At 49.4% G+C, this 25,999-nt stretch overlaps 1 protein-coding gene across 2 annotated transcripts in view; it reads left to right on the top strand.

Moving 5' to 3' along the window:
* Positions 1-380: 380 nt before the first annotated feature.
* The window catches only part of ANKRD33B (ankyrin repeat domain 33B), an 80,329-nt gene continuing 54,710 nt past the window's right edge, over positions 381-25,999 (top strand). The window contains exon 1 of one of the 2 annotated variants that reach the window (XM_053202108.1): positions 381-905. In XM_053202108.1, the coding sequence (XP_053058083.1) occupies positions 552-905 (354 nt within the window). In that variant the 5' untranslated portion in view covers positions 381-551. The remainder of the gene's footprint in view (positions 906-25,999) is intronic. The other variant, XM_053202104.1, reaches the window with a different exon arrangement.

Raw genomic sequence — 25,999 nt, 5'->3', positions numbered from 1 at the left:
GGCCACGGCGGGTGGGGGGGCGCGGGGGAGGGGTGTTGGAGGCTCCCGGGGCGGGAAGCAGGCTCGGCTCGCGGGGCCCCCGGCCCCCACCCTCGCCCTCCTCCCCGGGGCCGCCGAAGGAGAGGGCGGGGCCGCTCGCCGCCCGAGGCGCCGGCGTCCGGGCTCCCGGGGCCTTGCTGCTAGTTGTCGGGCGCGTGCGTTTCCGCGCTCCGGCGCCGGGGAGCCCTCGCTGCGCTCCGAACTTTTGCCGGGCGCCGGGGCGGGGGACCCGGGGCGCGCGCCTCCGCCCGCGCGGCCGCCCCGCCCTCCTCCCCCCCCCCGCGCGGTCCCCGCCCGCCGCGCCCGGAAAGCCCCCGCGGCTCCTCCCACCCCCGAGGGGCTTTTCTCCCGCCTGCGGCGACTTTAGTCTTCGAGCGCGGCCGCCGGGCGCTCGTTTCCGCCGGGCCGGGGCCCGCGGAGCACGGTTCTTCTGGGGCCGCGGGGGACGTGGGGCGGTGACCTCGGTGCACGCCCCGCGCCCCGGTCTCCCGGCCCGCGCCCCGGCCGCCGGCATGGTGTTGCTGGCCGGGCCCGGGCCGGAGGGCGGCGGGGCGCGCCGCGTGTCTCCGCAGCCGCCGTCCCCACCCCGGGACGCTCAGGCCGGGGAGGACCCTGCCGACTACGAGGAGTACGAGGACTTCTCGTGTCTGCCCGACACCCGCAGCATCGCCTCGGACGACTCCTTCTACCCTTTCGGAGGCGAGGAGGAATACGGCACCGCGAGCGCGGAGAGCGTCCCAGAGGGCGTCCCGGAGGAGGCGACCCTCCTGCGCGCCGCCTGCGCCAACGACGTGGGGCTGCTGAGGGCGCTGGTGCGGCGGGGGCCGAGCGCCGAGGAGGTGCAGGAGACCGACCGCAACGGCCGGGTAAGTTGGCTTCTCCGCAGGGTTCGGATCCCTCCCTGCCATTCCGCGCCACCCCGATCCCGGCTCTGCCCAGGCTCCCGCGGCGCCTCTGCCGCCGCCTAGAGCGCCTCTTCGTCGCTGTCTGGGCGTGCGGCGCGTGCGGCGCCGGGGGTGGCCTGCGCATCCCGGGCCGGGGTCACGGGCGGGGGGGGGTGGGGGGCGCTGACCGAGGTCACAGCGCCGCGGGAGACGCCGCTAATCTCGCGTCCTCGCCGCCTCCTGGTCGCTTCCCGCCCCCGGAGTCCTCCTGCCCTTGAATTCCCCCCCACCCCCGCCCCCACCCCCACCCCCGCCCCCGGGGGCCCGCGCTCGGATCCAGGTTGGACACCTCTCGTCGGGGCTGTTCGATCTGGGCTCCCCCCGACCGCTACCCTTCCTCGCCTGCAGGGAAAACGGTTCTGCCCGGAGCCCCACTGGCGCAGTGACCAGTGCCCTTTCCCTTTCGGGGAAAGGGACCTTGCCCTTTCCCTTCTACGCCCGAGCACTGACGGGCGCCTCCAGGCCCCAGGGATTCGGAGTTTCTTCCCGGAGTGCCTGCCGCCCACCTCCGCCGCCCCCAGCCCCCGGCCCTGTTGCCCCTGGTGACCCGCGTGGCGACCTGCGAGCGTGATCTGCATGGTCACCGTCAGGAGCCAGGGCCAGCCGGGGTCCCCAGAGGCAGGTTCTGGAAGGGCAGTGGAGGGGCAGACACCCACCAAATAGGGCCGGCAGAGGTGGAGGCGGAGAGAGGCACGGGGTATCCATTAAGCACGTCAAGACTCACAGATGGCAGGGCGCATCTAGAAAAGGAAAGAAAAAGTCGGCTTTCGAAGACTTGAGAATGACTAGAACAACCCAACACACGGAGGGAAAAACCGCACAGCGACCACAGCGACCAAGTGCCCGTTAGCCTGCGCTGGGTGGAGAGCGGCTGCTTCTCACCTGACTGTCACAGTCTCCAGGGGCGTCTGCAGCCTCAGCCTGGCACAGCTCTGGAGTGCAGGTGCACCTGCTCCCCTGCCCTAGCTGACAGAAAGGCCGCGATTTTACTTGTGAGCAGTGACCCTGTGTCTTTGGCTTATCTCCGGAGCAGGGTGGTTTGTCTCTGCCTGTGTTTTGGGCTCGGCTCAGTCAAGTTGGGACCCGCTGGTGTCACTTTCTGCCACTTGGGCGGCTCGCTTGACACAGCGTGTGAAATGGCAGAAGGGACTGTGCTTGGTGCAGCCCTGAGCCCTCCGTGGCCTTGTGACTCAGGACAGTGCCTGTATCCCAGCTTCCCTCCCCCCTCTCTGGGAAGGTGCGTGGGCCGCTGGGGCCCTTTCTGCACCTCTGCTTTGGCTATTACTCAGGTGAGTTTTCACACACAGATGTGTACAGGAGAACTCTCTTTCCTGAAGGAGGCATCAGGCCCTGCTTTTAAGGAAGCCCCACAGGGATCTGGAAGAACATGGTGGGGGGCCGGTAGGTCCTGTGTCCTGGGCAGCCTGGGGTCTCCAGTGGGCCCGGGTGGGCAGAGGCCCAGCCTGGCTTGTCCAGCCCCCACTTCGAGGCTCCCCTGGGCTCAGCTTTATTATGTTCCCTTCGGGGGCAAAAAATAAAAATTTGGGAACGGCCGCCTTCAAGCCAACTGAACGATAAGCCGATGCCAGGGGAGTTGCGCCTGACCAACTGGGTTTCTGGGCTACTTTTGAAAGCCACTCCCTCAGCATAGAGTCGGGGAAGGACAGTAGAAATGGACAGCGGAACAGGGTCCAGCCTCTCTGCCTCGGTTTCCTAGTTGTACCTCCTGGCGTGGTGAGTACGCGACCCCCTCATGCACACGGCGCTCTGACATGGCCCTTGTTTATTTTTTTACTTATTAAAAAAATTTTTTTTAACGTTTATTCATTTTTTTAGAGACAGTGACAGAGCATGAGTGGGGAGGGATAGAGAGAGAGGGACACATAGAACCCGAAGCAGGATCCAGGCTCGGAGCTGTCAGCACAGAGCCCGATGCGGGGGCCCGGACCCACGAACTGTGAGATCATGACCTGAGCTGAAGTCGGATGCTCAGCCGACTGAGCCACCCACGCGCCCCTGACATGGCCCTTGTTTAGCATCTTGTCTGTTTCTCACCAGCCTCCGGCACTTTTCGCTTCTGCCAGGCAAAGCTCTTTTTCTCTCGGCTTTTCCCCTTGATTACAGAGTCTCTCTTTGTTCCTCTGCATTGAGTCTCCTCCTCTCTGCTCCCCTCCAAATCAGGATGGAGAAACGGTACCCGTCTGACAGACTTCAAGAGCCCTGGGCCTCTGTATCTTCTCATCAGGAGCAAGTCCTGCGTTAGGTGCTTTGGGGGAGGAGGGAGGCCAGAGCTTCTGTTCTTCCCAGTGGCTCCTGGATTCTGTTGAGCAAACAGCCTCCCTCTTCCTGTGAAAACTGAGAATTAAGTGTTGTAAAGTGCAAATACACGACCAGTGGCAAATGGGGTAGCAAGTCATTGCATAGCGTTTCTTACAGACGTATTTTGTGCCAGGCAGTGGTTAGGTCCCGTAGGAGACGTGGAGAAAAATCAAACAGTGCTTGTCTTTACGAGGCCACCTTTTATTTGAGGAGAGAACCCAGAAAGTAATAGCTCCTGGTGCTTAGAGCCAGAGTCAGGGCCCCCGAAGGCAGTCTAAAGAGATGTGGGGCTAATGTCTCCAATGCAAGTAGCTTGGAGCATCCCAGGAGCCCAGGGGAGACTTGGGGAGAGTGGAGGGAAGATGTTCTGATCTGGCTGACCGAGCCAAGGGGGTGTTGGCAGGGGCAGTATGGTTGGTTGTGGGGTGGTACAGAGAGGGGGGGATGTAGGAGCCCGAGCTGGAGAGGCCAACCTGGGTCAGGTGGTAAGAGGCTGGCCCAGGGCACCTGGCTAAGAAACAGGAGATTGGGAAGCCAGCTGTTTTCAGCATGACAGCGGTCAGCCTTGGGGCTGAGGTGTGCCTCTCCAGATGGCCACATGACTCGCTCACCCACTGCCTTCAGGTTCTCATCTCAGGGGCACCTTCGCAGGGATCTAGCCAGCAGCATCTGGAGCTGGGTAAGCAGTCTAGGGGTTCAGGGATTGAGAGTGGTCACTTGAGAGAGCAGGTGATATCTGACTAAGATGTAGAGAAGATAAGTGGGGAAAGCACACTGGGCAGAGGGCAAAGCAGGTGCAAAGGCCCTGAGGCATGAGCCCTTTGGGCCTGATCTACGAGCTTACCACAATGAGTGACAGTAAAAACCTTACAGAAAGCCCTAGAGAGAGGTTTGGGAGTAGAAGCGTAATTGCTCGAACAGCAGAATGCACAGCTCAGAGTTATTGCCCACAGCCAGGTTTCTAGAAGAGAAATGTCTGTAAAGGCTCTGAAAGGTTTTCTGGGTATACTTGTTGAGCTAATAATCTCCTGTTAGTTAAGAAGGGCGTGCTTCCTGAGCTGACAGATGTTTCATTTGGTTTGAGTAACCAAGGATCAGATGTGTCTTGTTTAAAAACGTGCTCTCTCCTGGCTCCTGAGATGGGTTTTATCTTGGATGTGGGTCAGCATACGGTTTTCTTCTAAAATATTTATTGCTCTAAAAGGATTGCATACTTTAATAGGCAACACGTAAATATTTGTCAAATGATTCTCCAGTAACATTCAAACTGTGTTCTTGCTGTCATTTAGATTTATGGTGGTTTTGTTCCCTCTGACTTGGGGACACAGCAAGCTGCCATAATTCTCTTTCTTAATTCTTCTCTTCCACTTATTATCTCCTGAGTTCCACCTTTATGGCTGTGACAGCTCTGGAGACAGGACTGAAGCCAAAGGACGTGTTTGTGCTGCTTTCCTTGTTGCAGAACAGCACTTTGCGTGTCAGATAGCTCTTGAACCAAATTAGACCCAATTATGCTAAATTGAAAATGTTGCACTCCCTTTTTTTATTGTTTATAATTTTTTTTTTAATGTTTACTTATTTTTTTGAAAGACAGAGACAGAGCGTGAGCAGGGGAGGGGCAGAGAGAGAGGGAGACCCAGGCTCTGAAGCAGGCTCCAGGCGCCCAGCTGTCAGTACAGAGCCCGACGCGGGGCTCGAACTCACAGACCGTGAGATCGTGACCTGAGCCGAAGTTGGATGCTCAACTGACTGAGCCACCCAGGCGCCCCCTTTTTTTTAATGTTTTAAAAAATGTTTCTTTTTTAGAGAGAGAGAGCACGAGCAGGAGGGGCAGAGAGAGAGAGAGTGGGACAGAGGATCCAAAGCAGGCTCCGCCCTAACAGCAGACAGCGCCAAGTGGGGCTTGAACTCACAAAGGGTGAGATCAGGACCTGAGCTCAAGTCAGATGCTTAGCCAGCTGAGCCACCCACGCACCCCTGTTGCACTCCTTTCTTGCTGTAACTCTTCTCACATATGGTTAACTTCTAGGGACTCTCCAAATGCCCCTCCGCCCCTTAGTCTCTTGTCTCTCGGTTCAGCAAAGCCACACCTCGGCACGGGCGAACTCTTCCTTCACTCGCGTTTTATACATTTGCAGCAGTGACAGGGCCTTTTATCTTGACACACCCGTAAGGAAAAATTTGGGTTCGATTTTTGTTTTTTGTTTGTTTTTCGAATGCAGCAGGGAGATTTACAAACTTCGGAATCACCTTTCCCCAAACTGAGACTCAGGTGGTTTGGAATTCACACCCAGCCCTTCGGCGGCTCCCAGGCCTCATGCACTGAATGTGCCGAGAGTGGCCTCGCGTTGATGAAAAGTGACTTCTGGCCTCTGTGGAGTTGAGGGCAGGCAGGCAGTCAAGCGCGAGAGCTTGTGGGCAGGGAGCTTGACTTTGCTGTTGGGGTTGTATGTTAGTGTGTTATCGTAGATTCTGAAGTGTGGGGGAGGGGTGGGAAGGGAGAACAAGCAGATTAGACTGGAGCCCAAGGGGCGGGAGCAGAGAGGCGGTCAGCTGAAGCCGACACGTGCATGCGGCAGACAGGCTGACCGATTTGTGCTTCTTCCTCCCCAGGGACCATGCAGGGGTGGGGGCTTTGCTCTGGGCCCAGCATCAGTAGGGAGGTCCATGTGCTTTTCTGAATCTTTGCTTTTATTTTATTTTATTTTAATTTTAAGTTTATTTAGTTATTTTTAGAGAGAGAGAGGGAGAGAGGGAGAACACAAGCAGGGGAGGGGCAGAGAGAGAGGGAGAGAGATTCCCAAGCAGGCTTCACACCATCAGTGCAGAGCCCGCCGGGAGCTCAAACTCATGAACTGGGAGATCATGACCTGAGCCGAAATCGAGAGTCGGACGCTTAATCGACGGAGCCACCCAGGTGCCCCATCTCTGATTTTTCTTTTTTTAAGGGTGTAATTTTTTAAGAACAGTTTTAGATTCACAGCAAAATTAAAGGGAAGGTACAGAGATTTCCCATCGACCTCCTGTCCCAGCACATGCATAGGCTCCCCCGTTACCAACATCCGGAAGCAGAGTGTGTATTTGTTACAACTGATGAACCTGCATTGACCCATCAGGATCCCCCAAATCCATGGTTTGCATTGGGGTTCATTCTTGGTGTTATACATTCTGTGGGTTTGGACGAATGTACCCATTATTTATACCATTAAGAGTCTCCCATGTGTTTTTGATACAACTGTACCAGTTTTCCTTGGACACAGGAATGTGGAATAAGGAATAACTGTGACACCCCCAGGGCGTGTAGGACAGTAAACATTTTGCTAAGGACGGTCCAGCTCTGCTGATCTTGGCTGGACTTGAGAGCAGCGGGAGTCTGCTGACGATGGCAGGACCAGGGAGGTCTTATCTGGGGTGACTCTGTCCGGTGGGTTTTCTCATCCTCCAGCAGGCTGGCCTGGGCTCGTTCTCCAGGGCAGGAGAGCGAAAAAGGATCAGCGTCCCTTCTGCTGAAGCAAGTCACAAGGCCAAGCCCTCTTAAGGGTGGGTTTGCTTTTGTTTGTAAAAGATGTCATTCACTAACCCTGAGCATTTATTTGTTTAAATTTAGTTTTATGAAGGAAAATTTCAGATAGGTTCCCAAATAGAGGGTGCTAAGAGCGTCTGCCTCCTAACCATCCAATATCAGTAAGCATCAGCTCCTGGGGCACCTGGGTGGCTCAGTTGGTTAAGCATCTGACTCTGGATTTCAGCTCAGGTCACGATTTCACGGTTCATGAGTTCGAGCCCTGCATCAGGCTCTGCACTGTCATTGGGATTTTGTCTCTCTCTCCTTTCTGTGCCCCACTCTTGCTAGCCCCACCCCTCTCAAAATAAATACACATTAAAAAAAAAAAAGCATCAGTTCCCAAAGTCCTGTTTTAATTTAATTTTTCTGAGTTTTTTTTACCCATTGTTTTAGATTTTTGAAAAACTCTTTAATGTCTGACTTTATAGTATAAGCTAAATTCTCATATTTGCTTCTATATTTAATCTACTATAAAATGGTCTTTTATTTTATTTATTTATTTATTTTAAAAAATAATTTATTGTCAAGTTAGCTAACATACAGGGTGCTCTTGGCTTCGGGATTAAATTCTCATGATTCGTCACTTACATACAACACCCAGTGCTCATCCCAACAAGTGCCCTCCTTAATGCCCATCACCCTTTTTCCTCTCTCCCCCCAACCCATCAACCCTCAGTTTCGTTCTCTGTATTTAAGTTTCTTATGGTTTGCCCCCCTCTCTATTTGAAACTAATTTTTTCCCTTTCCCTTCTTCCCCCATGGTCTTCGGTTAAGTTTCTCAAGTTCCACATATGGGTTAAAACATACCTGCCTGTCTCTGACTAATTTCACATAGTATAATACCCTCCAGTTCCATCCACATTGCTGCAAATGGCAAGAGTTCATTCTTTCTCATTGCCAAGTAGTATTCCATGGTATATAAAACCACATCTTCTGTATCCATTCATCAGTTGATGGACATTTGGGTTCTTTCCATACTTTGGCTATTGTTGAAGGTGCTGCCATAAACATTGGTGTGCATGTGGCCCTCTGCATCAGCACTCCTGTATCCTTTGGGTAAATTCCTAGTAGTGCAATTGCTGGGTCGTAGCTTGGGTGAAGGTTTTAGAAATTTAGAAAGACCCTTGTCATGGGATTTTGGAACTGGAAGAGATTTTAGAGGTTATTTGTGCCCACCTTTTTGTAGTTGAAGAAAGTGAGGCTTAGGGGAGAAGGCACCTAGTACGTCAGGAGAGCCGGGTTCTAAAGGACCCCAGGCTGCTCCCGCTGCTCCGTTGAGCCCCCCATGGGTCTCTCCACTGTGCCCTTGCCTCCTCTGGGTGTCCATGGGGAATGGGGTAGTGGTTGGGGCGATTTTGGACATCAGATTGCTTTTTCATCCTATACTTGTAAGGGAAGACTAAGGCAGAGGCGTTCTAGAAATATGAAATAACGAGGCGTACGAACTGGAGTACCATTTATTCGTCTGACATTTATATCAATATAATATGCAAGCTATTCAAAGCGATTTTGCATGAGAACTGCTCCATATGGCGTTGAGATAGGAAACACTCCAAGTATTTAATAATTGTTTAAGTTGCTAAAATCCAAGCCGTTCTGTCAGAAGTTTAGGTCAGTAAGTCTAATGGTTATGGGATAATTCAGATTTTCTCTTCTTCCTGAGTCCGTTATGGAGATGTCTGTTTTTCTGTGGAAGTCTCCTATTTTTTCTAAGTTTTGAAGGTCAATTGTCGGAAGTTTTTATAGAGTCTCCTTTTTAATGTTTGTTATAACTGTCTTACAGCTGTTTTAGTATATTTTTAAATTTGTGCCGTTTCTCTTTTGTGATGAATATCATACAAAATATCCATCCAATTACTTCTTTTAGAGAGTCAACTTTTGCCCTTTGTTCTTTTTTTAAGTAGGGCTTCAGGCTCAGTGCAGAGCCCAGGGTGGGGTTTGAACTCACAACCCAGATATCAAGACCTGAGCTGAGATCAAGAGTGGGATGCTTAACCAGTTGAGCCATGAGGGCACCCCTCTGGATCTGTTTCCTCACTATTTCATCAGTTTCTGTCTGTAAAAAAAATTATTTCCTTCAGGTTTATTAAAGTAACAGATTTGCTTTTCCTACAAATTGGATATACAGTATTTTCTTATTGTTCTAATTTACATTAGGATTTCTTTTCTTCTTCCTTTTTTATTTATTTTAGAGACAGCGCATGGGGGAGGGGAAGGAGGAGGGGGGAGAGAGAATCTTAAGCAGGCTCCGTTTTCAGTGCAGAGCCCAATGTGGGGCTTGAACTCATGACCCTGGGATCATGACCTGAGCCTAAACCAAGAGTCGAATGCTCAACCGACTGAGCCACCCAGGTACCCCTCTTCTTTTTCTGATCTAGAAGTCATTTAGGATTATGTTTAACATTTTTGAAATACATATTTTTAAGCTTTATTAAATGAATTTTTTAAGCCTTATTCAGAAAATATGGTCTTTTTATTTAATGTTTATTTGTTTATTTATTTTGGGAGAGAAAGAGAGTGTGCAAGCAGCGGAGGGGCAAAGAGAGAGGGAGAGAGAGAATCCCAAGCAGGCTCCAAGCTGTCAGCACAGCACATATAGACCATACTGAGAATATGGTCTATACGATACTTACTTGAAATTTCTTGAGACTAGCCTTACAGCCTATTGGCTCAGTTATTCTAAATGATAACCAAGTGATAGTCTATGATTTCTCCAAATTAAGTAGTTCCATACATAAAATAGTATGTAATTCCTTTTTTTAAAAAAAATTTTAATGTTTATTTTTGAGAGAGAGAGAAAGGGAGAGGGCCAGAGAGAGAGGGAGACACAGAATACAAAGCAGGCTCCTGGCTCTGAGCTGTCAGCACAGAGCCCAACGCAGGGCTTGAACTCATGAACTGCAAGATCATGACCTGAGCCAGAGTCAGACACTTAACCAACTGAGCCACCCAGGCGCCCCTGTAATTCCTTTTAATTAAAAGAAATAAGAAGGTTGTAGAGAAGTTGTTAACATATGTGAACAAAGAAAGTATGTTTCATTCAAGACAATTGGGAAGTAATTTTTTTAGACAGGCTGGTGGAAGGATGGTGTAGGTATGGGGGGTGCGTGCGTGTGTGTGTGTGTGTGTGTGTGTGTGTGTGTTCTTATGGAGTCAGATTTTAAGATGAAGTAGGATGTTACGAATCCTTGATATTATTCGTTGTGTGTGTACATAAACGAGACTGTTTTCAAGTGATGTTCTTATAATGTTTTTTAATGTTGATTTATTTTTGAGAGAGACCGTGCAAGCAGGGGAGGGGCAGAGAGAGAGGGAGACACAGAATCCGAAGCAGGCTCCAGGCTCTGAGCTGTCAGCACAGAGCCCGACGTGGGTCTCGAACTGATGAACCATGAGATCATGACCTGAGCTGAAGTCGGCCACTCAGCTGACTGAGCCACCCAGGTGCCCCTCAAGTGATGTTCTTAAGTTTGAAAGACAATTGAAGGTGAATTTTACTTATTTCTACCAAGTCAGAGATAGGAAATTACGGTAGACATGAAATCTCGAGTGACGGCTCAGTGGCAAAATTGGGTTGGAGTCGTGGGACTGAGAGCAATTTCAAAGTCAAAAACAGTTGTATGCTTCCCAAGGTGTATTCATGTCAGCTCTGAATAAGTTCAATCCGGAGTAGGCAAGTGATGGGATGTGGAGTCAAGCATTTCTCTCTTGCTTCTGTTTCTGGGATTTAACTGACTCCTGGATCAGATACAGCACCTGCCGAGCGAGGGCCATTCCAGCGGAGAGAGGCCAGGCAGGGGGTGGAGAGGCGAGCCCCTTGAAGAGGCAGGAGCAGGGTGTTACCATAAATTCAGGGTCGCACATTTCCTGAGACGACAGAAGGTGCAGGAAGTTGATTTAAACATGAAGGAAGGTGGGCAATTAGGCTGTGTAATTCCATTTGTGTAACATTCTTGAAATAATGCAGTTGTAGCAATGAAGACCAGCTTATGGGTTGCCGGGGCTAGGGTTTCTGAGAGAGGAGGAGTGAGGGCCTCCCTAACGGGGTGGCAGGCGGGGGCCTGTGGTGACGGCCAGGCCTGCATCTGGACTGTGGTGGTCTACACGTGGGTTGAAATGGCAGAGAATCACCCCACCCACCCCACAGCTGAGCAAGCTCTGTGGATGGTGGCCATGTGCATTTCATGGTGGTGCCCCTGCCCCGTAATTCTGTCACATGTCGACATCGGGGCGGGGGGGGAGGGTTCTGTGAATCTGTCATTCTTTTTTTTTTTTTTTAAGTATGTATTTTGAGAGTGAGAGAGAGCAGAGGAGGGACAGAGAAAGGGGGGCAGTGAGAGGGAGAGGGAGAGAGAGGGAGACAATCCTAAGCAGGTTCCTCACTGTCAGCACATGGAGCTCGAACCCACAAACCATGACCTGAGTCAAAATCAAGAGTCAGATGCTTAACCGACTGAGCCACCCAGATGGCCCGTGTCATTATTTCACGATCACCAGTATAATAATGAAGGAAGGCAGCCCTTAAAAGTGGTTAAGGTAGAGATATTTTATGTCCATTTTACCACCGCATAAAAATTGGAAAATAAAATGAAGGCATGCGTTACCTTTTATCTGTAGCCTTACCACCAGGAATAGATCAGTTTTAGATCTATAGTTTTTAGAAAAGCAAAGCAGTGTCAGACCTGGTTAATGTGTGGGAATGGCACCCGCTGGGAATATTAGATGTATGAGCCATTGCTACCGTGCACTGGCATCACATGAGAGCTTTTCCCAAATACAGGATCCCGGGCCCTCCCGAGACCTACTGGACCAGAATCAGTACTTTACTCAGGCCTTGATGTGATTGGCACGTACACCCGTTTGAAGAGCTCTGGGACTTTTCTTAGAGCAGCTTGGTGGCCAAAGATGGCAGGCTCAGGTTGGTTACATGACCGTGGACAAGTCACATGATCTTTTCGTCTTGAGTTTCCTCTAGATCCCCAGCCGTAAAATGGGGATGCTTATTATAGAAATAACAACACGTTACAGAGGCTCGAGGCAGAATGCACATCACAGGCACTCAGTAAGTGGAACTATTGTTTCCATGGCGAGTTAATCTCAAGATGGTTTCCAGTACGGCTGTTCGAATTTTAGCCAAGAGAAAAGGAGGAAGCAAGAGAATGGCATGTCTAGTTGGTGATGACTCTTCTGTAACCACAGGAATGTTGAGGGTGGAGCCCATGTTGAGCGTTTATACTCAGCGAGCGGCACTTGGTGCCATGGGTGCAAATGAAGCCAGGTGTCAGGGTAGATGGGAGGGAGAGAAGGGTGTGGCGCCCCATCTTGGTGCATCTTGGGAGCGCCTGTGATTCCAGATGGGTGGAGACTGAGACGCTGCCTCAGGAAGTGGAGGGGAAGCAGTCCGAGGCTTGGGGGAGAACGAGAAGGGTTTAGACTCCCAACCGATGAGGAAGGAGAGCACTTCGAGGAGGGGAAAGATGGCATATGTGTGCTGGGGAATCATTACAAGCCTTTTTCGTTCTTCAGCATTGTCCTCGAGTGCAGGTTAGTGCGGAGAGCCCTGGAATCGAAGCCCTGGTCCATCCGGAGACTCTCACAGTCTGATGCCACTGCAGTGGGTTTCCAGAGTTTCCTTCCGTTTCTACTTTTCCTTGACATGGTCGAGCCAGGCATTCCAAAGGGCCTGGCCCTGCCCCTTCTGTCAAGTTGGTCAGTCTGTATGGCTTCCTCCCAGACCTTCCAGCTTTTGTATTTGAAAACGCGAGGGACAGTAGTCATGTGCTAAAAACAGCAGCGGTGACTCAGCTTCTACGTCAGTTTTACCAGCGCTGTGAGTTCGGTCTTTTCTCTTTCGGGTTAGATAATGGGTGGGTTTCTAGGAAATCACGTCCATTTATAGCAGTGCCGAGCTGCACCGGACTCAGCCGAGGAGACTTTGAAGCCAGGTTGCTGCGCCGTGGGGTCCTTTTGTTACCAGGAGATGCGTCTCCCTGCTGACTGTCCTGCCTCACGGGATCCAGATCTTTGGGGGACCTGTTTCGTCCACAGTGGAAAGGGACATAGGCACCAAGGAGTGGGGGAGGAGCGACCCTGGTGCATCTTGTCACCGCACATCCTCCTTTGTTGAAGGGTGGGCTGGGACAGGCCACCTCGGATGTCTCTGGCACATCCTCCCTGCGTTGTGATGGAGTGGGGAGGCCGCCTTCAGCAGGCACACGATGGCCCTGCGGGGTTATCATCCTGCTCCGTTGCATCTGGGAGTTTCCTGTGGCAGCCCTGAAAGTCCTACCTCCTGGGAAACCCCTGTGCCCTGGCAGATCCAGGTGGTCGGTCACCCGTTGGGGCCACATACGAAGTGTCCCCAAGAGAAGCTGAAAGACCTGCTGACCACAGATTTCCTCCTCTGGTGGCACCTGGACTTCTTATCTTGGAGGAAAGCTGTTGTGTTAATTTATATTGGTGGTGGTGGTAGGGGGGTTGTCCCTGGGCGGGAAGCATTTACCTAAATTTAGTTGCTCAGACTGTGTTTTTGTTTTACGTTTATTTATTTTTGAGAGGCAGAGAGAGCACGAATGGGGGAGGGGCGGAGAGAGAGGGAGACACAAACTCTGAAGCAGGCTTCAGGCTCTGAGCCGTCAGCACAGAGCCCGACGTGGGGCTCGAACCGACAAACTGTGAGCTCATGACTTGAGCCAAAGTCGGATGCTCAACCGACTGAGCCACCCAGGCGCCCCTGTTGTGTTTTGTTTTAAAATAGATTCTATGCCCAGTGTGGGGCTTGAACTCATGACCCCAGATCAAGAGTTGTATGCTTTACTGACTGAGACAGCCGGGCACCTCTGGGCTGTTTTTTGTTTTGTTTTGTTTTGTTTTGTTTTGTTTTGTTTTGTTTTATCATGCTACAGCACCCACGTGGGACACATGACAGGTGTAGCTTCTTGAGGGTACTTTTGGGGGGCAGGGGAGCCCTTGATCAGGAAGGGCCCTCGGGTGGGTCCTGGAGAGGAGGGTTGAGTCTCCATTGCCATATGTGAAAAGTAGGATAAATACATTTCCCTAAAATGCACCAGGAACTCTGAGGTGAATTTGAAATTTTCTTTGGTGTCGACAGATCTAAATCCATTGGTTTTAGAATGAGGTATGAGTGAATTGAGTTATTTTTTTTTAAAAAACCAGAACTGGGTGCCTGGGCGGCTCAGTCAGTTGAGCATCTGACTCTAGATTTCCACTCAGGTCATGATCCCAGGGTCATGGGGTCGAGCCCTGTGTGGGGCCCTGTGCTGAGCATGGAGGCTGCTAAAGATTCTCTCTCCCTCTGTCCCTTTCCCCTGATTGTGCTTTCTCTCTCTCTCTCTCTCTCTCCCTCCCCCCCCCGATTGTGCTCAGTAAGATGCTGTTAACTTATTTTGAAAGGATTCCCAGTGGGAGTGCCTGGGTGGCTCAGTTGGTGGAGTGTCCAACTCCTGACTTCAGCTCAAGTTATGATCTCACGGTTCGTGAATTCGACCCCAGAGTCCAGCTCTGTGCTGACAGCGTGGAGCCTGCTTGAGATTCTCTCTCTCCCTCTCTCTCTCTGCCTCCCGGTCACTCGTGTTTGCTCTCTCTCTCTCTCTTTCTCAAAAATAAATAAACAAACATTTTAAAAATAAAAAAAAAAGGGGTTCCTAATGTTAATTCAATGGAGGGGCCCTTTGAAAAGAACTAAAAACTCCGTTTGCATTGGGCTGTTTCCATGTAGCATTTTGCAAATGACTTGATTTCGACCTAAGAGCTTTGGCAAATACGTGGGGGCTGTATTTCCTTATCAGCAACATGTGTACTTTAGCAAAAAGTTTCTGTAAAAAAGAAAAAAGCTCTTTTTTTCAAAGGAGTGGCTGTTCCTGAATGTTGGCTGTTTAAAACATGTTTTTACCCCATTCCAGAGTTCTCTGGGGTCTCTTTTATCGGGGAACTAATCTCATCATGCAACTCCACCCTCCTGACCTCATCACACTCCAGAGGCCCCACCTCCTAATACATCAAGTGCTGAAGAACTTTTTAAAAATGATTTAAAATATTTTTCTACTTGCAGAGGAGGTACGTAGTTTATTTATATAATATGTGGAGAGAACCACAGGTGCCTGCCTTTCAAAAAACCCAAGGGGGTCCACCTGGAGATTTGGATGGGTTCACATGAAGACGGTCTCTGTGTCTGAAAGGGTAGAATTCTATTGTTCTGTGATTAAAAAAAAAAAAGGTTTACATGAGTAAAATTAAGTCGTCATAGGATGTCCAGGAATAGAAAAAAAAAATTTTGTTCACAGGAAAGCTAATGTAAGTCTTTAAGGTTCGGAGTGATGGGGAATCCCCCAAAGGCAAACTTGAAGGAAGTAATGCGAAGGGGAAAGTGAAGGAAAATGAGTGTGTTAACAGCAGCCGCATTGGTACAGTTGAGAGGACTTGGGGACATTCACAGACGAATGTCCGCATCCCCTCTGAGAAAACCTTGTACCTCCAACTGTGACCCTCTATCCCAGCCGCCCCTTTAGCCACAGGCAGCCACTAATCCGTTTTAACCATTTACATTATTTACGAAAGGAAATTTATGAAGGAAGAACCAGATCCCTGTCACTTTATGACAAGACATCGTGACATTTGACTCAATGACAGAACGCAGCCTTTGCTCGGCTGCAGGAAACACCGGCCGCGGGCGCGATGGGGTTAACATGATGGGGTAACATGTGCTGGTCCCGCCTTCACGCGTCTTAACCATAAACTTCCTAGAAGTTGCGACGTATGAACAGGACTGAAGTCTTTACAAAAGGGTGCCCAGCCCCAAACCTGACCCGTTTCACACTGAGCATCAGGCCGAACTGCCCTCTTGGGCATCCCTCCGTCGTCTTGCTGACTGGTCACTGAGGTCCTCAAAGTGCCCAGCAGCGTCAGCAGCAGCTGGGGACGCACTCCTGACTTGTTGGATCCAAAATTCTGGGGTGGGGTTGGCGCCCTGTGGTCAGCAAACCCTCCAGGACATTCTGACGCTCAGCTCTGAGAAGCCTGATGGGTTGCACGTGTATCTCCTGGTCGGTGTTTCAGTTCAACCTGGGAGGCTTTCTCTCCCTCCCAGGCACATCCTGGCTTTCTGTTTTGAAGAGAAGAGGGAGGGAGTGTTCTTCAAGCTTGTTACCCCCACCCCCTTTTCCTTGATCCTGCATCAAGGGATAGCAGTGTTTCCTTGGGCTGGCCCAGCTGGTTTTGCCCTTGACCTGTGTCGCGACAGGGACGGGAGCAGGGGAAGTGCTCAGTCAAGGCCAAGGACACACAGCTGCACTGCCGTCACCCCTGCCCTCGGAGCACGAAGCCCCTCCCTGAGTGGGTCTGGACCCCCTCAAGCCCCCGCTCCTATCCACTCATTGCTGTCTGCCCAGCCTCTTCCGTCCTGCCCTCTCTCTTTCCCTTCTTGTTACAATGGACTTGGAACCCTTCTCCTAAACAAGGGAAAAAGAATCCAAAACCAAACAAACCCTAATCTCACCTGCCCCAGTGGATCCTGAAGTCCTCTGCTTTCCAAGGCCAAAGGCATGTGGGGCGGGCGGGTCTGTGCCCAGTGCTTGGTGCCCAGCCGTGACCGTGGGGACTCTCTCAGGACCTCCGCCTTCTCTGGCTTTGCAACTCTCCTCGTGGCTCTGTGGTTGGGTGCTATGAAAGCATCTGTTCTGGGGGCCCAGACTGACTATTGTCAGTACCGGAAAATGACATCCCCTTCTGCATGGAAGGTGGGGGATAACACAGCTTGGCTGGGCTTTGGAGCCCCTTCCGTCCCCTTCGGCCGGGTGCCCCTGGTCTGAACGGTCTGCTGCATGATCCTAACAGGGGCCTGACCTCGGGGCACCCCCAACCGCCCGAGCCCCTGTGAAATGCTCTGCAGCTGGGGTCACACACACACTGAAGCCACCTCCTTGGACCCCATAGGCTTCTTGCCCCCTGCTCACTTTCTGGTTTCACCTGGACTTTCTGGTGTCCGTTTCTTTGCCCATTTCCTGAGCCTCTTGCCATGGGTTTGTCCCTCCCCTCCCTGTGGTGGCTGTTTTTAGGCATCAGCTTGGGCGAGGCTATAGCACCAAGTTACTCAGTCACACACTGGTCTCTGAGTGCTGTGAGGGCACTTTGTGGATGTGGTTACAGCTACAGTGACTCAAGGAGATTGCCATCACTAATGTGGGTGGGCCTAGTCTAATCAGTCGAAGGCCTTAAGAACAAAAACTGACTTTTCCGGGCGAAGGAGGAATTCTGCGTCAAGACTAACATCAGCCCCTGCCTGAGTCTCCAGCCTGCCAGCTCTCCTGCTTGTATGACCCGTTCCTTAAAATACATCTCTCTCTGTCTACATCTCCTGCTGGCTGTGTCTCTCTGGAGAGCCCTGACTCACACATTCCCTTAGGAAGACTGGCTGCTGGAAGAGCCCCCTCAAGGCCTGTTCTACCGATGCCAGCCCTCAGCCCTGCACAGCACTCCCGGAGTCATACCCGCATTCGGATCGGCCGCGGGATTTCTTGCGCCAGACCTTCTCCCGACGTCTCCTACTTTACGTGTTTGCAACACGGCTCGTTGCCACCCTCCAACATTTGGCATTATCGCCTCTGCCTCCAGGGCTGGTGTCGTGGGTGTGCAACCTGTGCCACGCTCCGGGCCTTGTGCTTAAAAAAGGCCCCCTGTGTGGTGCAATGCTCTGCTGTCGCTTTCTGGAAATTCTTCATGATTTTGAACCAGGGCCTGGCGTTTTCACTTTGCACGGGGGGCGCAAATCGCAGGGCCGGCCCTGGTGGTCCGCATCCTGGGGCAGGCCCGGCCTCCCCCATCACGTCACTTTCTAAGTTCCGGACGGGCCTGGGACGGCCTCCCCCTTGCCTTTGGGGTTTCACGCCGCTGCTCTAATTTGGGGCTCTGCGACATCTCCCTGAAATAGATGCCGTGCTTCCTCTCTGGTCTCCGCCCGCCCGTCCTTGCCACTTTGCACTCTTCTGTCGCTACTTCTGGGTTTGTTTTCACACACGTGGCTTTCGGTACGGGAGCAGCATCTCCGGAAGCGCTTCCTTCAAGGCCCCCTGCAGGAAAGCTCCAAATGCCTGAGTTTCTACTGCTGCCCTTGCTGTCGGTAAGGTGACAGCACCGGCTGACTTGGTGTCCCCCCAGCCACGTGCCGTGCCCCCTCCATGCCACGGCAGATCCTTACTGTCCCTGGACCCACACCCATCCCCTCTCTCTACTGCAGGGCAGTCTTAGATATCACTTTTTAAAAAAAATGTGTTTATTCACTTTTGAGAGACAGGGAGAGACAGAGTGTGCGTGAGCAAGGGAAGGGCAGAGAGAGAGGGAGACACAGAATCCGAAGCAGGCTCCAGGCTCCGAGCTGTCAGCACACAGCCCGACGCGGGGCTCGAACTCACGAACCGCAAGATCGTGACCCCAGCCGAAGTTGGACGCTTCACCGACTGAGCCACCCAGATGCCCTCAGATGTCACTTTTGCAGGGATCTTTCCCCCACACCTCCTCACACGCTGGCTTCTCTCTGGGGTTCCCAGCACGGTTTGCAACTTGTTTACAAAACTCCTCTGGCTTTGCTTGATAATGCTGGGTCAATATTTTCTGTCTAGGCTTGGTCAGCTCCATGAGGGAGGGCGTCAGCACCATTCAGTTTATGTCCCCTTCAGTCAGGCAGAGTTGGCCGCACATAGTAGGCGGTTTGTATCTGCTTGTTGAATAAAATTGGGTGCCGTGTCTGGCTGTCAGTTATATACCTTGGTTTTGAAATACTTAAAACTAAGGTTTCGGGGTCATATATTTCAGTTTTTTAATCCACTTCGAGTTGATTTTCGTGGCCGGTGTGAGATAAGGATCTAATGTCATTCTTTTGCAGGTGTATATGCACTTTTCCTGGTACCACTCATTGAGGAGACCGTTCTTTCCCCGCCGCGTGTTCTCGGAGCCCTTGTCGAAAATCAGTTGACTTTACATGCTTGAAACCTTTTCTGGGCTCTATTCTAGTCCGTTGACCTGGGTGTCTGCTTTCGTGCTGGTACTATACTGTTTTCATGACTACAGGTTTGTGACATCATTTGAAATCAGGGAGGGTGATGTCTTCAGCATTGTTCTTTCTCAAGGTTGCTTCAGCTCTTTTGTGGTTCCATACAAATTTTCGACTCTTATTTCCCTATTTCTGTTAAAAATGCCGTTGGAATTGTGATGGGGATTGCACTCAGTCTGTGTGTTGCTTTGGGTAGTGTGACTATTTTAACAATATTAATTCTTCCAACCCGTGAACACAAGATATATTTCCATCTTTTTTTTTTGTACTTTCTTCAGTTTCTTCCATTAATATTTTACAGTTTTCAGTGTACAGATCTTTCACTTCCTTGGTTAAATTTATTCCTAAGTATTTTATTCTTTTTTGATGGTATCATCAATGGAATTGTTTTCTCGATTTCCTTTTCAGATAGATCTTGATTGGTGTAAAGAAATGTGACTGATTTTTGCATGTTGATTGTGTATCCGACAACCTCACTGAAACTCGTTATATTATTTCTAATAGTTTTTTGTGCCATTTTTAGGGCTTTCTATATATAGGGTTACATCATCTGCAGCGATAATCTTTCTTTCTTTCTTTCTGATTTGGATGCATTTCATTTCTTTTTCTTGTCTGATTGCTCTTTCTAGTTCTTCTAGTACTGTGTTGCGTAGAAATGGTGACAGTGGGCATTCTTGTCTTATTCCTGATTTTAAAGGAAAACCTTCAGTTTTTTCCTCATTGATGAGGGTGTTACCTGTGGGCTTTTCATAAATGGCCTTTATTATATTCAGGCTTCTCTACCTTGGCATTAATGGCGGTTGGGACCAGGTAATTCTTTGTTGTGGGATCGTCCTGTGCACTCTGGGGTTGAACAGCATCCCTGGCCTCAGCCCAGTAGCATCTCTCCACCCCCCACAGTTGTGACAACGAAAAATGTCTCCAGACATTGACTAATGCCCCCTCGGAACAAAATCACTCCCCAGGGGACGATCACTGAAATAGAGGACAAAAGGAAGCGAAATTGTTTTGAGTTGTGAATGCTGGTACCTATTTACATGGAGAAATTCCTGAGGTCTGATCCAGAAAAGTCTATAGCATTTGGCACATCTGGCCGCTCCCTCCTGCCTCTTACTGACCAAACGTTTCATGAGGCGCTTTTAAAACATCCACGGCTTCTTTGGAAAGTTGTGTTTACCAGCTCCTGTGCAAGGCTCCTGGTCCACAAAATGAGCTGGTGTCCTCAGTGCAGTAGACGCGCCTCAGGCGGACTGTTTGTTGTTGTTAGAATCTGAATGTTATACTTCATTTTCCTCTTAGAAAATACTCATAATAGGACAAGTTGTGCTTTTGAAAATGTAATACGAGGAGATGAGCCTCAAGAGGCATGACGCATCCACTCAGATTTCCCAGAGTTTGTCTTCAGTGATGATCATTCCGGCTTCATCCGGTGCTCGGAGAACGTGTGACGTGTGGAGGCGGCCACCACATGCTCGTGGATATTTAATTGATCATGAAGCTAATGAGTAGCCAGAGACGACCCACATCACACCTGGCAAGACTGTGATGTGCCTTCTAGCACGTAAAGCCCACATTTGGTTTTGATTTCAAGGGGATTTTTATTAACCAGTCGCACTCCAAGCAAACCCCGGGCTGCAGTGCTTCCTTTAAAAAGAAACACCACAAACGCCGTTTGCATTAAATATGCTTCTTGGTTTTGGCTCCTGAGCTTTGAAGTGACTTTCTCCTCAGTTCGAGGGATGTGTTGAGTTACCACATGTTTATTGAGCAGGTGCACCTGTCGCAGGCGCTGTTCTCGGGACCGGAGTGCTGAACAAAGTCTGAAATCCCCACTCGGATGGGGCTCGTGGGTTCTTGGGGGAGAGAAGCAATAACCTAGGCATTTCAGTAAAAGGCATGAGACCGCTAGCATGGGTTGGAGCACGGGGTGCCGAGGAGAAACGGTAAAGCGGGCGGGGTGTGAGCAGACGGTTCGGGGCAGATCTGAACCTTGGAGCAAAGGCAGGAAGAGAAGTCAAAGTCTTGGCTGTACTGTTGTCTAGAGGAAGGGCAGTCCAGATGCAGCAGCAAGGGCAAAGGGCTGTGTGGTGGGAACACAAGGAATGTTCTGAAACAGCCGGAAGCCTGGAGAGGCAAGAGCTGAATGGAGAGGGGGAGCTGGCAGGAAAGGTCAGAAGGGACTGATGAGATCACTTAATGAGCGAAGACCAGTCTTGGGCAATGAGAGTTAGAGGGGAAGGAAAAATACCCGGTTCCACTCTGTAGGGAAAGTTTCAGTAATGTCCCATTGAAACACGGTGCTGTTTCCAGTGGACAGAACAGGTATTTGGGGCCACAGGTCTGTAAGGACTGGTGGTGGTGAGCTGGTCTGTTACATCACACTTAACTGGATTAATGTCTTTTCAGCAGTCATGTAACTGAATCAGGTGTTTCATGGATGCACGCTGGGTTGGCAGCCGAGGTCCCCAGACGTTGCCCTTGGTTCACAAAGCTGTATTTGGGCTGCTCATGTAGCGTCCTTGAACTTCAGCTTTTTTAGGACTGACTTCAAGTCCGTGTGGCCATTTCCCTTTGATGCAGGTTGTTTGAGAATGTGCTTGTGTGAGTCTGTAGGAGCTCTGAGGCTTCACTCTTGGGAAAGGAGACCCTGAAAGAAATCCTAGAACTGGAAAGCACTTTTGGGGTGCTTGTGGCTTCCTCTGTCAGCCCCCGTGGCCTGGCTGCCCAGGCACCTGCTGCAGGCAGGTGTGCGGGGCTCCCTCCCACGGAGAGGTAGCTGTGCTGTGGTGTTTGATGGGTTTCCATGCGAGGTTGAGGGCATCGAGCGGGACATGCATGAAGCAGAGCCAGGGTTCTGGGGTGAAAGATAGAGGACTGAGCCTCACTGCCACGCCCAGCACAGGGCCCAATGCAGAGCTCTATCATAGGAACCTTGAGATCCTGGCCTGAGCCGAAATCAAGAGTTGGGTGCTTAACTGACTGAGCCACCCAGGTGCCCCTGGACGTTATCTTCATGTGTAATTGAGGAAGTTGCTGTTGGCCTCCCAGTGTCACAGTGGATTCAGATGAGGAGAGATCTTTCTAGTGCAAATGTGGGCCTTTTGCAATACATTTACAGTTACCAAGGCTTTATTCTTGTGTTTCCTGGGTCTCAGCAGCAGTATATGCTTGGAGTTGGGGGAATCTTCTGCTTGCTGACGTTCCAGGTGCGGTGGAGTTGGAGCACATGAATTTTCATTGCGGCAGAACGTTTCTGATTTTAGTGACTCATGAAGATCCTTCTGGGTGGAGTCTGACTTCCCCTGTCAACGATCATAGCACCCTCCGATCCTCATTCCGATACTCTGACATGTAGCAGTAATATTTATTAGATATTCCTTCTGCTTCCAATGTAAGTATTCAGGTGCGGAAAATGAAAACAAAACAAAAGCAAGGCAAGAAAGAGCCACGTACAGGGGCGCCTGGGTGGCTCGGTCGGTTAAGTGTTCAATTCGGCTCAGGTCATGATCTTGCGATTCGTGGGTTCGAGCCCCGGATCCGGCTCTGTGCTGACAACTCAGAGCACGGAGCCTGCTTCGGATTCTGTGTCTCCCTCTCTCTCTGCTCCTCCCCAACTCAGGCTCTGTCTGTCTCTTTCTCTCTCAAAAATAAATAAACATTCAAAAAAAAAAAAAAATAGAGCCACGTACAAAGAAAAAAATATAAACACGTCTCATCGGTACCCGGAGATAACGAAGTCAACGTGATCTGTCCATCTGTTTATCTGTCTCTAAAGTTTATCCTGTAAATACAGGATATCCTTCTTTTTTCACTTATAAGCATAGTCTGAGCTCATTTCTCTATTATTATTATTTTTAAAGATTTTATTTTTAAGCAATCTGAACACCCAATGTCAGGCTCAAGCTCAACCCCGAGATCAAGAGTCACGCACTCTACCAACTGCGCCAGCCAGGCACCCCCATTTCTATGTTAAAAGTACTTAAGAATCTTGATTTTTAAAAACCTGTTACTGCATTTATCATTGTTTATTTAATCATCTGTTGGACATTTTCCTTGTTTCTGAAATTTTTGTATTTAAATAATGCTCTGATGAATGGATGTCTTAGTATATCTTTTATTGGCACTTGGAACGTTGCTTTTTATGTCAAGTTTTAGGAGGCATATTATAGGGTTTAAGGCTTTGAGCCTTTTCCGGGACACCTGGGTGACTCAGTCAGTTAAGTGTCCAGCTCTGGGTTTCGGCTCCCGTCATGATCTTGCAGTTTCGTGAGTTCGAGTCCCACGGCTGGCAGGGTGGAGCCTGCTTGGGGATTTTCTCTCTCTCTTTCTCTCCCTCTCTCTCTCTCTCTCTCTCTCTCTCTCCCTCTCTCTCTGCCCCTCCCCTGGTCGTGCTGTCTCCGTATCTCTCAAAATAAATAAATAAACTTAAGAAAGGAAAAAAAAGAAGAGTATGAGCCTTTTAAAGGCTATTTTGCTTTCTAGGAAGACTACTGATTTCTCCTTCCACCTGCATGTTTATGAAATTGCCTGTTTTGCTGGATCCCCATGACACTGAACATTTGTTGTTAAAAATATTGAAAGGGGTTTGTTGGTTTCTGAAGGATTGAAGTCATGCAGTCTTATTGTGAAATGTTCAGATAAATAGAAAGGCAAAATGCCAAATCCGAAAATCTCTGATCTAGAGATAATTACACGTTTTAGGTTTAACTTCAGTCATTTAATATAATATGGGACATATGATCTGCTTTCCTGAGTAACTTATTGAGGACATCTTTTCATTCATCAAGTACACACCGTTATTTTATTATTATTATTTTTTTATAAGTAGGCTTCCCATCCAGCGCAGGGCCCAACTCGGGGCCTGAACTCATGACCCTGAGATCAAAACCTGAGCTGAGATCAAGAGTCAGGTGCTTAACCAACCAACTGAGCCACCCGGGCACCCCACACATCATTATTTTTAACTACAGCAATATAATCTATTTTCTGTATGTTTTCAGTGATTTAGCTTATGACGTCCTGGTGGACACTGAGATTATTTCTAGTTTGTCCTTTATGAGTGATATGGCGGTTTACATATACGTTTGCATTTTGATCCAGTTTTTTTTTTTTTTTTTTAAGGAAATCGTTAGGTCTTGAGTTTGGATGCATATGCTGGGTCCTGTTATTTCCCCCCCAAATTCCGCCTCTCCCTGGAGCACAAGTAGGCTTCTCTCTCCATAGCATTACGCTTGGCCATCCCACTTACTCTGGCAAAATCAGTGTCATTTTTGGCCATCAGTTTAAGACCCATGGCATATGGTTTGCCATACCCACTTGTCCCTCTGCGGTGAGACTCGAAATATTCTAGGTAGAGCCTCCTCCACGAACCCGAGTCCTGGAGGGAAGACAGCATCAAAGAGCCACGGCCCACCTTCAGTGGATGTGTCATGTGAGCAAGTAGACATTTGTCATAAGCCACTGAAATTTTGGGATTGCTTGTTACTGCTGCACAACGTAGCTTAACCTGACTGATACTAACAAATTGCCCACTAGAATCGGCTCATGGTTTTAGCAAGATAGAAAAGTACCTTTCCTTTCACTCACCCTTCTAAATCTTTTCTAACTCATGGTAAGAAAACGACACCTCACTTTAACATGAGTGTGTCTGATGATTAGTGGGGTCAAAGCATGTTTCATATAACATCAGCTTCTTCATATCTATCCTTTGCCCATTTTTTTATGAGTCTGTGTTTTCTTCTTGAGTTCTAAGAATTCTGAAAATATGCTAAAGATGTTGTCTAGCATATGTTCCACATTCTTCTTCCAGTTTGTATTTATTTTTTAACTATTTTTTAAAATTTATTTATTTTGATAGAGAGAGGGAAAGAGAGAATCCCAAACAGGCTCTGTGCTGTCAGTGCAAAGCCTGATGTGGGGCTTGATCCCACGAACGATGGGATCATGACCTGAGCCGAGACCAAGAGCCAGATGCTTAACCGACCGAGCCACCCAGGTGCCCTTGTGTTTATTTATTTTAAAAATATTTATTTATTTTTGAGAGAGAGAGAGTGAGAGAGGAGAGAGTGAGCACACAGGGTAGGAGCAGGGAGAGAAGAAGATCCAGAATCCAAAGCAGGCTCCAGGCTCTGAACTGTCAGCACAGAATCCGATGCAGGACTTGAACTCATGAACTGTGAGATCATGAGCTGAGCTGAAGTTGGATGTTTAACCAACTGAGCCACCCAGGTGCCCTCCCTGTATTGATTCTGTAAATCTTCTTGGAGTTTATAGAATTGCTTGAATTTATGGCTTGATATCTTTGGTCAGTTCTGGAAAATCTTCAGCCACTATTTTGCCACATATTGTTTTGTCCCATTCTCTTTTTCTTCCCATCGTGTGACACCAGATTCACACATATTAGACCTTTTCCACCATCCTCCATGTGACTTGTGTGTGTTTTTTTCTTATCTTCTCCATCCTTTGTTTTCCTGTCCGGGCATTTTCAGTTCACCCATCTTTCAGTTCACTAATTCTCTATGTGGCCTAATCTGCTTCTTTACTCCTTTTTAAATTCTTAGTCTCAGTTACTTTATATTTTATTGCCAAAGTTTTAATCTGACTCTTTCCTTACATATTCTAGTTCTCTGCTGAAACTCTCCATTTGTCATTATTTTCTGTTACGTATTAATCACACAGTTACTGTAAAGTCTCGTAACTCCAATATCTGTATCTACCTGGAGATGGGTTTTTTTGGTCTCTTTTTCTTTTGGTCCTGTCTCCTGATATCTTTGGTAAGTTTTTATTTGCTTTTTATTTATTTTATTTAATTTTTTTTATTTTTATTTATTTTTTTTTACTTTAGAGAGAGAACGGTAGAGAGGGGCAGAGGGGGAGAGAGGAGAGAATCCCAAGCAGGCTTCATGCTCGGTGGGGAGCCAGACGCGGAGCTCCATCCCACAACCGTGAGATCATGACCTGAGTGGAAACCAAAAGTTGAACAGAACCACCCAGGAGCCCCAGTAATTTTCTTTTTAAATGGTAGACGTGGTACGTGAAAAACTGAAGTAGTATCTTCCTCCAGAATAG

This window comes from Acinonyx jubatus, chromosome A1 (genome assembly GCF_027475565.1).
Source record: "Acinonyx jubatus isolate Ajub_Pintada_27869175 chromosome A1, VMU_Ajub_asm_v1.0, whole genome shotgun sequence".
Taxonomy (NCBI): domain Eukaryota; kingdom Metazoa; phylum Chordata; class Mammalia; order Carnivora; family Felidae; genus Acinonyx; species Acinonyx jubatus.
The sequence above is the reverse complement of the archived record's forward strand: the minus strand, read 5'-3'. Positions and strand labels throughout refer to the sequence as shown.